Source organism: Leptodactylus fuscus, chromosome 8 (genome assembly GCF_031893055.1).
Source record: "Leptodactylus fuscus isolate aLepFus1 chromosome 8, aLepFus1.hap2, whole genome shotgun sequence".
Taxonomy (NCBI): domain Eukaryota; kingdom Metazoa; phylum Chordata; class Amphibia; order Anura; family Leptodactylidae; genus Leptodactylus; species Leptodactylus fuscus.
Genome location: NC_134272.1, coordinates 16,344,937 through 16,360,928, shown reverse-complemented (window position 1 = coordinate 16,360,928; position 15,992 = coordinate 16,344,937). Strand labels below are relative to the sequence as shown.

The 15,992-nt window shown below is 40.8% G+C and overlaps 1 protein-coding gene across 1 annotated transcript; it reads right to left on the bottom strand.

The window, feature by feature from the left end:
• Positions 1-2,422: 2,422 nt before the first annotated feature.
• On the bottom strand, positions 2,423-3,232 carry PERCC1 (proline and glutamate rich with coiled coil 1). Its single transcript, XM_075285205.1, has one exon. The coding sequence runs from the start codon at positions 3,230-3,232 to the stop codon at positions 2,423-2,425; it is 810 nt and encodes a 269-aa protein (XP_075141306.1).
• Positions 3,233-15,992: the final 12,760 nt, after the last annotated feature.

Genomic DNA, 15,992 nt, shown 5'->3' with positions numbered 1-15,992 from the left:
CCAGCAGGTGGCGCTGTGTACTGAGATTTGGTGCTTATTTAAGACTGGTTGCTATAAATTTGGGCTCTAGGGGGCAACCTCATGAAGTGTACACCCTAAATGTCTCCCCAATGGTGGGTGTTATAAAGTGCTCTGCATGGAGTGAGGACTCTGTGGGTATCGCTGTGATTGGCTGAAATCACCAGCAGGTGGCGCTGTACTCCATGTTTGGTTCTTTATGGAGACCTGTTCAGTGAGACTGCTCCAAGTTAAGGAATCGGCAAGATGTTTGGGAGGGGTACAAGGGGCAAAGTGATGGTGACAAGGAAACATTGGATAACCTATAACCTCCACATTACACATAGTGTGAATTTTTTTTATTTATTATTATTAATATTAAAACCTTACCTAATTTTTTTTTTACTATAGATTTCTCTTTAGTTTATTTTCTGTCCATGATTATGGGGGCGGCCATCTTCCCTGAGCTCCTTCTCTGCTCTGTTAACAGCATTTAGTGATCTGCTTTACAGCACGTTATAGATTGATGAATAATAAATACGTAATTTATATACAATAAATAAGACCCCTAAACCAAAGATAAGGGCAATATAATGCGAAAGTAATACTAACTGCACCCGACACTGAATCACCTGCATATAGTGAGGAGTGGTACAAACCTACCCATGGACAGGATGGTAATGTGTACTGACAGATCCCCAGGACTGACCCCAATGTGTGTTTCGCCTCTTCACAGGCTTCATCAGGAGGTGTCCCCATGTTTAAACATCTAATATCTTCTGTACTATTCTGGCAGGAAGGGGCCATTTTTACATTTCCCTACCCAAGCTGCCGGCTTCCCTCCATCCCCTGTAATATTCTACTAATAATTAATGACTACTCTGGTCATTAATAAAAATGTTAAAAAGAAGAGAACTCTGTACTGATCCATGTGGTACCCCACTGGTGACTGCCCCTCCAATCCTGACCCCTCTGGTACCCCACTGGTGACTGCCCCCTCCAATCCTGATACGTGCGGTACCCCACTGATGACTGACCCCTCCAATCGTGATCCATGTGGTACCCCACTAGTGACTGACCCTTCCAATCCTGATACGTGTGGTACCCCACTGGTGACTGACCCCTCCAATCCTGAATAATGTGGTACCCCACTGGTGACTGACCCCTCCAATCCTGAAACGTGTGGTACCCCACTGGTGACTGACCCCTCCAATCGTGATCCATGTGGTACCCCACTAGTGACTGACCCTTCCAATCCTGATACGTGTGGTACCCCACTGGTGACTGACCCCTCCAATCCTGAATAATGTGGTACCCCACTGGTGACTGACCCCTCCAATCCTGAATAATGTGGTACCCCACTGGTGACTGACCCCTCCAATCCTAAATAATGTGGTACCCCACTGGTGACTGATCCCTCCAATCCTGATCTGAGTGGTACACCACTGGTGACTGCCCCCCTCCAATCCTGAATAATGTGGTACCCCACTGGTGACTGCCCCCCTCCAATCCTGATCCATGTGGTACCCCACTGGTGACTGCCCCCCTCCAATCTTGATCTATGTGGTACCCCACTGGTGACTGCCCCCCTCCAATCTTGATCTATGTGGTACCCCACTAGTGATTGATGCCCCCCAATGGTAACTGATCCCTCCAATCCTGATCCATGTGGTACCCCACTGATGATTGTCACTTTTCTAATTTGGTACCTTTATGGTACCTCACTGGTGACTGTGATCTATCCAATATTGACCCATGAGGTCCCCCCCTAGTGACACTGACTCATCCAATACTGACCCATGTGGTAACCCAATAGAAATAAAATAATTCCAGAAGACATTGTTTTCAAAACTTTATTAAGCAAAATATATTCTGTCTATAGATGGCGCTATGTACAGTGCTGGATATAGAATACACATGGATAGCAATGATTACTGCTGTGTAGTACCATCTATTGCCAGTAGGGGCCTATTATGTATAATATTTTGGAGTGAGATACAAATGAGATTGTGGTGTGAAGATTATAGTAGAAGACATCAGCTATACCTGTCAAGATCTGTTGTCTCTGTGGTTTCTGATGACCTTACAGAAGGTCTCTTGGTAGACTTGGGTCCCAACTTGGGTACTGTGCTAGATGACAAGTTACATAATGGATCAAGTACTTGTATGAGTTCTTATGACCTTTGTACTCGTGGGTTCCCCTGGTGTAAAAGTCTGGGAGGAGATGGGTTACAGTCTCCTTACATGTAGCATGCATCCTATAGCTTCACCAGAGAGATGGCCACATGGTTTGGTCCATGTTCTACCTAGCAGGTGGAGAACTGATCTAGATACAAAGCATCATCTAATCTAGAAAGTCTGTGCTTCTAAAGTATCTTGAGATATGTGCTAGAAAATTGGGAACAGGTGAGTCATTAGAATTGACCTATCGGCCAAATTCACTCATGAGGTCCCTTCCTGCACTCTGCAGCTCGTGATGTGTGTCCGATGTCCAGTTTTCCAGAAGATCACTGAAGTCAGGGGTGTTTGTGTTCAGAATACATGATGGAACTGGAGATGGTTCCTTCCAGAATGACAGGGGTAACATCCGCCTGTGCATGGGCACGATGTGGGCATATTTCCGGTCTAGTCTGTGTAGTCTGTGATCCCTACCCATTGTCATCTTTTGCCTTGTGTACTTTCGAAGACCAAAGTCAAAGAGCTCAGTGAGAGGACCGAGTTTCTTAGGATCCTCCTTGGTGCAGATGGCCTTTAATATCTTATGGTCTATCTCTACGGGAGGGGTGGGGGGATGGAACAAGTCATCTCTATCATTGTCTTTGTTTTGCGCCATCTTTACCAGGTCTTGGTAATATAACTCCTGCCCTCCATACAATCGAGGCGTGAAGTAGTCTTCATAAATATTACAGGAGTCTGGGTCTTCTTCCTTGGTCTTCTGGCCAAAATATCTTTGAATGTCATTGCTGATGAGCTCTGAGAACTTGAGGAGCTGCTCGGTCATCTCTGTGGGGCTTTCTTCTGAGACGGTATGGCTGCTGGCCTCATTCATGGGCCTAATGTCTTGCTCTTCTCCATAGGATAAGTCTTCCATGTCATCTTCTTCTAATATTTCATCCTCTTCTTCTGAGGAATCTTGGAAGACGACATCTTGGTGCAGTGCCGGAAATAGGAATGGATGTTGGAAGGGTAGAGGTAACTTGAACTCTGAGAGGTTTCTTATGACTCCTGTTGCCATAGTGCCTTAGGAGGTGCTAAAAAGTAGAATAAATTTGGTTAAGTAGACATCCTCACTTGAAGTTGCAACAATGGCCCTTACCCCCATTTTCTCCCTTTTGGTTTGGCCCATAGCTTCAGCTATGTAGTATTTTAGAGGGCAGAGCAAACAACCATTGGCCCATAGAGGGTCCTGGCATTGGTGGTGACCTCATTGGAGATTGGATCTATGTACTTGTGAAGGACATTTCATACTCTACGTACTGTAGGTTATCAAAGAGAGAAAAAGACTAACACATGACTTATGGATCAGACTACGGCCAATTTGTAGTCTATAACCATGGAGATAAAGGGGCTGCACAAAACAAAAGGCTGGTGGTCAAGGCTGTATGGAATATTTATTTAGAAAAAAAATTCACTCCTCGAGTCATGATCCAATTTGTTGCTGTAGGGTCAGCTTTATTCCCTTCTATCGAATCTATCCAATTCATGATCACGCTGGATCAAAAATATACAGTGGAAAATTTTTGATCTTCAGATAGATTTTAAGAGAAAATTATTAATAATTTGAATTTGTGTTTTTTTGTTTTTTTAGTGTCAATTTATTGTGAAGAAAAAATAAAAATCTTCCATAGTCCAAGAATTCTGATTATTTGGAAATTTTTTGGGTCACATAACTGCAAGGTAAGTGCGTAACTTGGTTTTCTATATATATAGCAATTTCAAATGAGAAGCTCCTGATTTAAAAAAAAAAAAAAAAAAAAAATTTTTAAAAAAGTTTATTTTATTTTTTTAATGAAATTTTAACTTATCCTTTATGGCCTACAATATTAGCTCTTATTTAATACGTAAACTTTTCTTCTACAAATTAGCCTAAATTATTATTTTTTGGGGGTTAGAAAACAATGAAAAGAAAATGTAAAAAAAAAAAAAAAATGTTTTTAGACTCCAGACTGAAAGGTGAATTTCTGTTGTCATTTATTTAGCGATAACATTTGATTTCTTTATGTCTAAATAAATTTTATATTAATATTATTGAGCGAAATAATTGACATCTGTAGGTAACACGAATATTTGATCAAGACTTTAATGTATAGTTAATTATGAAGAATTATTCTAAAAATGTAAAATTTTACAAATCAAAATATTTTCTTAACTGGTAAAAATCTATATCTAAATTAATATCACAAATCAATTTTTTAAAATTATTTTTAGGAACTGAAAAAAGAATTGTGCCCAAAATCTAAGATACATAAAAAATTTGAACAATTTAAAATTGAATTTTTTAACTTCAAATTCAATTCAAATTATTATTAAAATCAAATTCAATTTTTGAAATTTCAAATTTAATTATGGCAAAAACAATTACATTTTTTTTTTTTTTTATAAATTATAGAAATCCAATCGTAAGGTTGTACCAAATTTTTTATTTGTAAATTGCAAAAAAAAAAAATTAAAATTTACTGATTAGTTATGTAAAAATGTAAGTAAAATGAAAAATACAGGGTATGTTTTTGAAATTTCTAAATAAACCGAGAGAACTCACCTTCCTGTTTGCTGGGTTCCCCCGTTCTATAGCACCTGAGGCTTTAGATAAAGTATTTATAGGGGAGGCTGGAGCTGACAGGTTGACAAATATTTGATAGGTGTATTGTAATCGTACACTTGGCAAACACAGCAGGGATTTGTTTTAGCACCCGGCAACCGGGGAGCAAGGGGAAGGGAGCAAATTAGAATGGATGGCGAGTTTTAACTTAATGGTCAATTTGCCAGGGGATTCTCAAGTGGTGTTCCTGTGAATTCTGCTATTAAGTCTCCGGCCACAGATGCCTGGCCTCCTCTAACACTCTAACGTACGGCCCTTATCACCAGGCCTGATCTCGGGCCCAGCCCGGCGCTGACAGATTGCTGGAAAATTACATTTCATGCTATTTTGACTTCTGGAGTAGGGATCTTTTAAAGGACATGATGCTTGACAAACAGTTAATATTTATATAGACACTTTGTCACTCAGGTGGAACGACGTAAACTACACGGCTGGTGGAGAAAAAAAGCAAAACAAGGGGCCAATATTTAATATGTGTATTTTTTTTTCAGTCCTTTCAGTGGGTAATTTTTTAGAATTTTTTCAAATAAACTATTGAAATTTTTTTATGTGTTTTTGATGTTAGCGACTCCATTATGAGCGTCCAAATTCGACACGGTCAACTCCTCTTTCCACCAACATTTGCCAATGGGCCAAATGTGAGGCCTTCTCCATAAGATCGTTGCGTTCACCCAACTTATCTATTGTATATGGGCAACTTGAGACTACAATTTCTATCATTCTATCGCACTTACATTTGGAAAGATTTTGAAGGTGAGAAAAAAAATTCTGTATTGTCTAGCCAGCCATGATACCCACTTGTCCTGTTTGGGTATATGAGATACAAGGGTAAGCGTTGATGCCCCCAATTGTGACATCCATTATCCCGCACTGAGGTTCCAGTGGGAATTTTTCTCTTTTATAGGTCGTCCGAGTCTCCGTTTTCTTTCCGAACCTGCCTTGCTCTCAAGTAGGGATGAGCAGCGAAACCAGACACAAACGTTTCTGCAACATGGGCCTCAGCTTAAAGGTTTATTGAATCCGAGTAAACTCATTTTTGAAACCAGTCAATGACAACGTGATGTCATGGAGGAGGCCCAAAAACAATGGAGAACGTGCACCAGAAGAGGTAAGAGAAGGTGATAGTCAGTGTCTGTTATTGTATTCACCTCTCCTGATCCTCCAGTATAGACTCCAGAGTATAATAAAGCACTTTAATTTTGGACAAAAAAATTAAGCAATTCTTGCACGGTTCGCCCATCTCTAGTTCTCTATATCCTGATTTCTACATCGCAACTTTTAAAGGAGCCGTTTAAGTGACAAACTAGGCCTCATTTATCAAAACTGTGTAACAGTAAGATTACCATTGTTGCCCAGAGAAACCAATCAGAGCTCAACTTTCATTTCTTAAAATGCTCTGAAAAATGAGAGCCAAGTTCTGATTGGTTGCTACATTGGTCTGATCCACCTAACATCTGTGACGTCACTACAGAGGTGCAAAGATAACATGGAGTCACGCCAGAGCCCCGTAGTGGTGAGCTGGTCTGAAGGGACACCATAGTAAAATAATAGTAGTATTTGTTGGGGTTTGCAGCAGGCCCTGTGGCCTTAATTACCAGTCCCTACTCTTGCTCATAGCTGCCTCCACTTCCCCTTCAGCCCTCCTGGAGCCCTGTGCGCCCCACCAACATAATATAGAACTTACGGGGCCCCCTGGAGGGCAGAAAGGGAAGCTGAGGCAGCTGTGAGCAGGAGCATAGATTGGTCAGTAAATAGGGCCTGTTACCTGCTGGAATTACAACAGCAGGCCACAGCTTATGGGACGCTACGGCGGCTATGGCGTTACTTACACCTCTGGCCATGATTCAGTTTTGCATCTATTGTCCCTATCACTTCTAGTAAGTGAACCTTCTTAAAGCTAATAGACCTCCCCTTTAAGCACAGTTGTTTTTAACCTCCTGGAGGTTAATATTTCCATTAAGTGATTAGATGTCTTAAAAATTGACTCCGTCCGACTGTTTTATCTCCACCTGAATGGATATTAAATATTGACATTGAGGACACGTGGCTGGTTCACACTGCGGCTGTAGGCACCGCTTCATTATGTTATTCTTCTGATCTGACATTGGGCAGGCACTTGGGGTCTATACGATCAACTGGACTGGACTACTACAAGCCCACCAGAGAAGATTAGACTGCGGTTCCACCATCCAGGTGCTTTTTGTGAAGACCCCTATGGGAAGGTGGTGGGGGGTTGAATCATGTCATGTATTGCTCAGATGCATATGGGCAAGGCATTGCAGTTGGAGTCAGTTCCTGCTTTACCCCTAACTTTTGATTGCCTGAAAGGCCCAAGAAGGGCACTGGGCACCTATGTCTACTGACTCTTGTGGTCTTATATAGTTTTCTTCCACTTCTTTAATTGCCACATTGAATATGCATTCATCCCGTACGTTTAGTAGAGCAAAGAAAGTCACATGACACATTTACAGCCTGGACCTGTAAGAAGAGGAGGAGCTCTGTAGCTATTGAGTCTAGTAGGCGGGGCTGACTCCTAGTAGATTCCTGACTTGGCTTGTGGTTAAAGATGTATCCATGTATTATGACATTGGAATGGCCCTTCAGAATATATATGGACTCATGAGGTCAATATGGACGTAGTAGAATGGGCCATTTGTTATGGGTTATGTGTCACATAGCCCGTTAGTTTCTACCGATGATGTCATCTGTTTCGTAACTCATCGAAATTGGGCCTAACTGGAGCCTTGGTCCATGTTACCCATGAACAGATGCATATAGGGTGATCCTATGATCTACATGGGGCAAAATTACAGACGTAGATTTTTTTTTGACCCTTTGAAAGCTTCCCTGCCCCCCTCAGACTCAGACGTAAAATATGAGATGGTGCAGCATATGTCTGAGCATCTGCTGCTCTGCTGAGCTTCTAGAGCCATCACCATCCCCTTCCTTATCAGACCATCGCACTGGAGGACGGGCCAGGCCCTGAATATACTGTCATGGTTGCCCAGAAACTTAAAAAAAGGGAAAAAAAAAATTAGCAAACCTTAGTTAATAATACAACCCCCTCCCCTCCCCCGCTGCTCCACATCTTTCACCCACTGATTTTACAAGACAAAAATCAATATGTACAATATGTTTGCACTTAAGGAGGGCTCCAATGAATTACACAGTCCATTAGGCACACGAGAGCCGCGGCTCGGCCTCCGCCATTACATGGACATTAACGAAACTTTAATACAGTTTGTTTTTAGATAACAGATAAACTATCACCTCTTCTTCCTCGTCTGGTTCCAAGCAGATACCGGCCCCGTCCTCTTTGCAAGTGTGGAGACGATGACAGAGAAATCGGGTGAAAATTATAACTGTAGCCCGGTTATAAAATACTACAGACACTGAAGATGGCAAGTAAAGGGGAGCTCCGACAAAAATCTCATGTGATCCTATAGTGTGAGACCACTATGTCTACCATTATGGTAGAGATAAGAGACACCTCTGATCTTCATCTTAGTTTGATGCCTCTGAGGGAAACTTTTGGTGATGTCATCAGTTGGGGGTTACCACTGTGATCGGGCAGGATCAGGCATGATCTATCGATCTATCGATGTAATCTACGATCCCAGTCTGAATATCTATCCCTGAAAACGACAGAAATCGCACAGCTATCAGTCCAAACTTAGACCGACCCATACTGTTCTCTTATTTCAACCAGATGTTTATTGAATCCTAGTCCAGGGACCATGACATCATCTTCCTCGCTTGGTTCCAGGCAGATACCGGCCCCATCCTCTGTAAAAGTATGGAGACGATTACCGAAAAATTGTGATCAAACCATAAATAGAAACCGAATATAAATACTGAATAGACGAGAGAAACCTCTGCTCTTTGTCTTGATGATGTCATCAGTTGGGCGTTACCTCTTTGATTGGGTAGGATCAGGCATGATCTATCGATCTAATCCATGATCCCAGTCTGAATCTATCTTTCCCAGAAAATTCCAACCTTAGTCTAGCCTATACTATTCTCTTATTTGGATCTGATGGATCCTTAGGGAACTTGAAGGTTTGGAAATATTTTTGGGGATTATCCTTGTATACAAAGAAAAAAGGGGGCCCCACAGTGCAAATAAAGAACGGTCTCCATTATGGTGCTAGGGTTTGCTCCTCAGGAAAGAAGGGCCTGTGGTTTATTTACCCCCTCCACCCCTTGTGTGCTCACAATGTTGTACTCTGTAGTGGGGAGTCCTACAAAGCTTCACCCACCTAATGGAAGAGGAGGTGGGACTTACCAGGACTGGACTCCCTCTCCTCAGGGTCAAGGGGGGCAGATGTGGGGAAATCATACCCCTTATGGTTGCACCATTCACCACTCTTATCCCAGTGGGAGTAGTAGTTCTCATCACCTTGCAGTGACCCTGCTCTCCTTCATCCCTCTCTCTTATCTTGCGCCTCCTCCTTCCATCCTCTTATTTGTTTTCTTCATTCTCCTACATAAGATTCTTGTATCCCATCAATCACTGTCTCACTTGACATCTCAGAGTTGGAGAAACTATTGAACCCGACCTCAGCCCCTTTGTCTTCATTTTGACCATCCAGGGGTGATATCAGGGAAATGAGAACCGTATCTCTAGAGATAGCAACTCCTTCCCAAAAAATAATGTCTCATCCAAATCAAAGAAGTCTCAAGTCACAGGATAAGATAAACACTGGCAGATAAAGGAAGAGAAGGGGGGGGGGGGAGAGAAGGGCAAAGTTTTGAAATCAAGATGGTTGTGTAAGCTGTGGTGAATATACACTAATATATAAGGAAATGGTATAGATAGCAACTATGTATACAATAACAACCTGCCTGCTGTTTATTACTATTCTTTATAGGAGTAGTATTATAGTAGTTATATTCTTGTACATAGGAGCAGTATTATAGTAGTTATATTCTTGTACATTGGAGTAGTATTATAGTAGTTATATTCTTGTACATAGGAGTAGTATTATAGTAGTTATATTCTTGTACATAGGAGGTAGTATTATAGTAGTTATATTCTTGTACATAGGAGTAGTATTATAGTAGTTATATTCTTGTACATAGGAGCAGTATTATAGTAGTTATATTCTTGTACATAGGAGTAGTATTATAGTAGTTATATTCTTGTACATAGGAGCAGTATTATAGTAGTTATATTCTTGTACATAGGAGTAGTATTATAGTAGTTATATTCTTGTACATAGGAGGTAGTATTATAGTAGTTATATTCTTGTACATAGGAGTAGTATTATAGTAGTTATATTCTTGTACATAGGAGCAGTATTATAGTAGTTATATTCTTGTACATAGGAGCAGTATTATAGTAGTTATATTCTTGTACATAGGAGGTAGTATTATAGTAGTTATATTCTTGTACATAGGAGTAGTATTATAGTAGTTATATTCTTGTACATAGGAGCAGTATTATAGTAGTTATATTCTTGTACATAGGGGGCAGTATTATAGTAGTTATATTCTTGTACATAGGGGGCAGTATTATAGTAGTTATATTCTTGTACATAGGAGGTAGTATTATAGTAGTTATATTCTTGTACATAGGAGGTAGTATTATAGTAGTTATATTCTTGTACATAGGAGCAGTATTATAGTAGTTATATTCTTGTACATAGGAGCAGTATTATAGTAGTTATATTCTTGTACATAGGAGCAGTATTATAGTAGTTATATTCTTGTACATAGGGGGCAGTATTATAGTAGTTATATTCTTGTACATAGAGGCAGTATTATAGTAGTTATATTCTTGTACATAGGAGCAGTATTATAGTAGTTGTATTCTTGTACATAGGGGGCAGTATTATAGTAGTTATATTCTTGTACATAGGAGCAGTATTATAGTAGTTATATTCTTGTACATAGGAGCAGTATTATAGTAGTTATATTCTTGTACATAGGAGCAGTATTATAGTAGTTATATTCTTGTACATAGGGGCAGTATTATAGTAGTTATATTCTTGTACATAGGAATAGTATTATAGTAGTTATATTCTTGTACATAGGAGTAGTATTATAGTAGTTATATTCTTGTACATAGGGGCAGTATTATAGTAGTTATATTCTTGTACATAGATGCAGTATTATAGTAGTTATATTCTTGTACATAGGAGCAGTATTATAGTAGTTATATTCTTGTACATAGATGCAGTATTATAGTAGTTATATTCTTGTACATAGGAGCAGTAATATAGTAGTTATATTCTTGTACATAGGAGCAGTATTATAGTAGTTATATTCTTGTCCATAGGAGCAGTATTATAGAAGTTTTATTCTTGTACATAGGAGGCAGTATTATAGAAGTTTTATTCTTGTACATAGGAGGCAGTATTATAGTCATATACATATATTTCCCTTCCCCCACCACCTTTTCTCTGCACATAGTTTTTTTCTCACTAGGTGGAGACAATGTACAGGACAATGTCCCTCCTTGAAGCGAACATAATACGGTTTCTCTATCCTTAGACATGATACATGAACAGTTCAAGTTGTCTATCAGACTTATTTACCTTGTCTTCACCTTGTAACTTGATGTCTGGAATGATTTCTACATGATTAATGTTACTATCCTTTATGACTAGACTATGAGTATACAGTATGCGCTGCTGTAATAGCTACTGGTGTAATGTTGCAGGTCAACCACAGGGGGTGCTAGATGTAATAGTGATTTCCTTCAGCTGTCCATGGTGCTGAATTGAGACACACTACATATGATCACACCCCTTAGAGAAAGTTAGTCATAGGCTCTAAACATCTCTGTTATTTCCTAATCTTTATTTCCTCCATGTTTATATGATCTCTTCTTGCTGTCAGGGAATGGAAACGATGTAGATCCATAATCTGAAAAGTTTATGCAAAAGGATTTTTACAACTGTCTCCTGTGTGAACAGTCCTCTGTAAGCCATACAGCCTGGACTCTAGACTGATACATTGTACCTGCCCTGATACAGAGCAACAAACTCTCAGGACATGATGGTCAGTCTAGTCAGAGATCTGTATTTTTTTAGGAGGTCTGGTCTGGGGTCTGTATTTATTCAATGAGATATATTGAGAGGGTCAGGTCTGGGGAATGATATTTATTTAGAATTTATTTGTGGGTCTGTAATTGTTTTTTGGGGTGTGTGCTCTGGGGTCTGTATATGTTGTGGTGTTGGTGCAGGGGTGATATCTACTATAAATAATTAAATAAATTAACCCCTTATTTTGTGGGATGGACATGTCCTATAAACCCCAAAACGGCTGCGTGCACCACTTTCTGTTCCTCCTTTTAGGATCTCCCCTAAAGTTGTCCAGTATGCATATCCGCACTGTACTGTATACAGGGTCGGACTGGCCCGCCGGAGCACCGGGGGATCCCCCGGTGGGCCCCCGGGCCCCGACTATATTGCTAATCATTTTAGCATAGGCGCAGGGGCCCGATCATCAATGGGGTGGATCGGGTGGTTAGGGGCCCAGGGTCTGAAAAGACCCCCGAGTATAATAATAGTTCATGGGTGTGCAACTGTGGGGCATAATAGAGCTTGAAGGGTCCACTGTGGCCCCTGTAACCTCTATTATGCCCTACAGTGGCCCCCCTGCAACCTCTATTATGCCCCACAGTCTATTGTGCCACTGTGAGGTATTATATAGGCTGCAGGGGCTGTATATATAATATATATATATATATTATATATATATATATATATATATATATATATATATATATATATATATATATATGGGTTGGGTACATGGAGAAGTGAGGAGTCAAAGATGTCTGTGTTTCAAACTTTACAGAGTCAAGTCACAGCTGGAAGAAGTGGTCATGGCGGTCCAAAGGGAAGAGACGGGAAATGTGGGAAGACGTCTCCTGTGAGTATTACTGCACAAAATATGACTGCATTGTATTTATTGTAATGTTGTGATTTATTGTAATGGTACTGCTAGCACCCCCAATCTCCCCGCTGTCTGAGGCGAACAATCGAGAGATGCCCCCAAATCTTTCAATTACTACAACTCCCAGCAGCTCCAGATGCCCTGGAACTGTTGAGAGTTGTAGTCCACCCACCCCATAGATAATGTGCCACTCTATTGTTATGCTGGTGCCCTTTTCTAGAGCTCCAGCATAACAATACCCAAGTTTCAGAAATGCTGAGGACTTAGGATATGTTCACACATCAGTATGCCATCCGTCCGTTTGAATTCAGTTTGACACTTCAAAACGGACTGAGGCACATACTGATCTCTACTCTGTTTACAATTGCTACTTTTAATCCCCTTATCTGTCCTCTAGGGGTCGGAGAGCGTTTGCTATCAGCATAAAAAGGTGTCAGTATACAATCAGTATGTGCCTCAGTCCGTTTTGAAGTGTCATACTGAATTCAAACGGACGGATGGCATACTGATGTGTGAACATACCCTTATCTGCCTGAAAATGGCTGACACCTGGCAGACCTCATTATGTTAATGAGGTCTGCCACTGTCTGTGTGTAACCGCCATTTTGATAGTCCACCTCTCCGTCATTCTGGTCCCATTGTGGACCTGTATGACGGAGAGCTTGCCGCTGTTGTGAACCTAGCATAAGGCTATGGCTACACTATAACTTCTGTTATACAACCAAAGATGTGTCGCCCTGTGATTCTTTCACTCATGTTAGTGAATGGAGTCACATTGCAACCTGAGGGACCCAATGCGACTCCATTCACTAATGTGAAAGAGTCCCAAAGGGACACTGCGATCTTTGGTTGCATGAAGGAAGTAGTAGTGTAGTCACAGCTGTTTTGCACACTGTATTGTGCGTGAAAATGCACTTTAAACGTGTATAATGGCAAAAACTGGACGGGCGATATTACATATGGCAGTAGGGTGGGCCCCTGGAAATAATCCCACTGGTAGGCCCTAGGCACCCCAGTCCGACCCTGACTGTATATAATGTATATGTCCCGCAGAGTCCGCAGAGCTGTGCACTTATTTTGCAGAAGTCACTAACGTTTTTATGCATCAGCCTTTTTAAATTATATCTGCATCTGGGAAACCCAGGTGACAATCACACTGCAAAAGTAACAGATTCTTAAATGAGTCACCCAACTTTCCCAGTGTCCTGACTGTCAAATGTATCCGATAATTAATCCCCCGACCTCTCATTTACAATCAGGGCCTCAGTACACCCATCCTGATCAGATACTAGTCACACTACTACACAGCTGTAGTTTGTGCTCTGATACACTGTAACAAACCCTGCACCCCTATTAGCTGATCATGATTTTCAGCCTCTGAATCTTTCCATTCACTGACAGTGAGCAGAGATCTTATAGCCAGATGTAATAATATCCCTGACACACCTGTGCAGCTTTGAAGGGGTTAACATGCGGTATGTGGTAACTGGTTTATCCTGGAGCCAGTCAGATATGACACACCTGGCACCTGCACCCTCTGCAGCGATGGAGTCACAAGGCTCACAAGGCTGACAGCCTGGCACAGGGATATGTCTTATACAATGTGGTGTCTGCCAAGTTTACAAGACGCTTGTACTTTCCCACGGTTTCAGTATGGAGTTGATGCCATCGTCTGCACCTGCTTACTGGGTACACCCTAAACCACAGTACATATGGGGCATGTATACAGGGGCAGCTTTCGGGATGGGGCACTGTGTATAAGGGCTATATATATGGAGTAACTCTCTGGATGGGACATATATATATACACACATACTCTTAGGATAGGCGTCTGATATAGGGACAACATAAGAGTAGTAAAGGGAGACACGTTCACATATTTCCTCAGGGGCGGGCCACTGCCTTAGAGGTCCACATAGTCATTGTTACTTATGACCCCCAAAACCTTTAGAACCTCTCGAATACTTGTAGATTTCTAGGACATTTCTTCATGGGAATCAGCAGTGAAGGAGGTGGATTTCTCCTTTAAGGTGTCAGATGACGCTCATGACTTAGTCTAAGACAGAAGTTTCCAAAGAGAACAGAAAATATTTACAGAGACAACAGCATGAGGAGGAGAAGAAGAAGAACAGGTCTGAGAGGCGTCTACAGATACATAAACCACACGACTACATCCTGGTTTCTTCTATGGTAGAAGCAGCTCAAGATGTTACATGTCCTGCAGAGGTGTCAGGAGGTACGGCTGCCCAGGAAGAATTATTTATATTATGATTTTTTAGACTATTTAGTTTACATTTTATTTGTTTATTCTGTTACATTAATATATATATCCTATTAATATTATAAATGTGAAAGTTTGTGGGTTTGTGTGTTTGGATGTTTGCATGTTCGGATGTTTGTTCCTCAATCACGGAAAAACCGCTCCACCGATTTGGCTGAAATTTTCCACAAACATAGTTAATACACCCGATTAAACAATAGGCTACTTTTCGTCACAATAGCGCACATACGTTTGTGCCAGGACCCCCACAAAACCCAAACTCACACCACTATCTCTGCAATCTCACACACTTTGGACCATAGCAAGCCACAAAATTCATATTGCCCTCTACAGCCTCGCCCCTAACCCCACACAATCACATATACATATACTTTACCACTTTGCCCCTCACCTTAACGATACTCCAGGAGGCTCTCTTTAACGCTCCGGAGCAGCCATGTTTGCCGACCCCCACCGCTCTGACAATCCGCAACACCGCCCACCCATGTCAATACCCCTAGGTGGTCTAATAAATGCAAAAAAAAAAAGTTGAAAAAAGTAAAAATAAATAAATAAATAAATAAATAAATAAATAAATAAATAAAAAGGATTAGAAATTCAAATCACCCCCCTTTCCCTAGAACACATATAAAAGTAGTTAAATACTGTGAAACACATACATGTTAGGTATCCCCACGTCCGAAATCGCCCGCTCTACAAAGCTATACAAATATTTTTCCTGTTCGGTAAATGCCGTAGCGGGAAAAATGGTCCAAAGTGCCAAACCGCCATTTTTTCACTGTTTTGATTCTGATAAAAATTTGAATAAAAAGTGATCAAAGCAATAACATTTCCCGAAAATGGTAGAAGTACAAAGTACACCTGACCCCGCAAAAAAGACGCCCTATACATCCCCGTACACTGACGTATAAAAAAGTTACGGCTGTCAGAATATGGCGACTTTTCAAAAAATAATTTTTTAACACAGTTTTGGATTTTTTTTTAAGGGGT

Excerpts from the sequence above, each read along its gene's own strand:
- PERCC1 (XM_075285205.1), bottom strand. The coding sequence starts at position 3,232 with ATGGCAACAGGAGTCATAAGAAACCTCTCAGAGTTCAAGTTACCTCTA.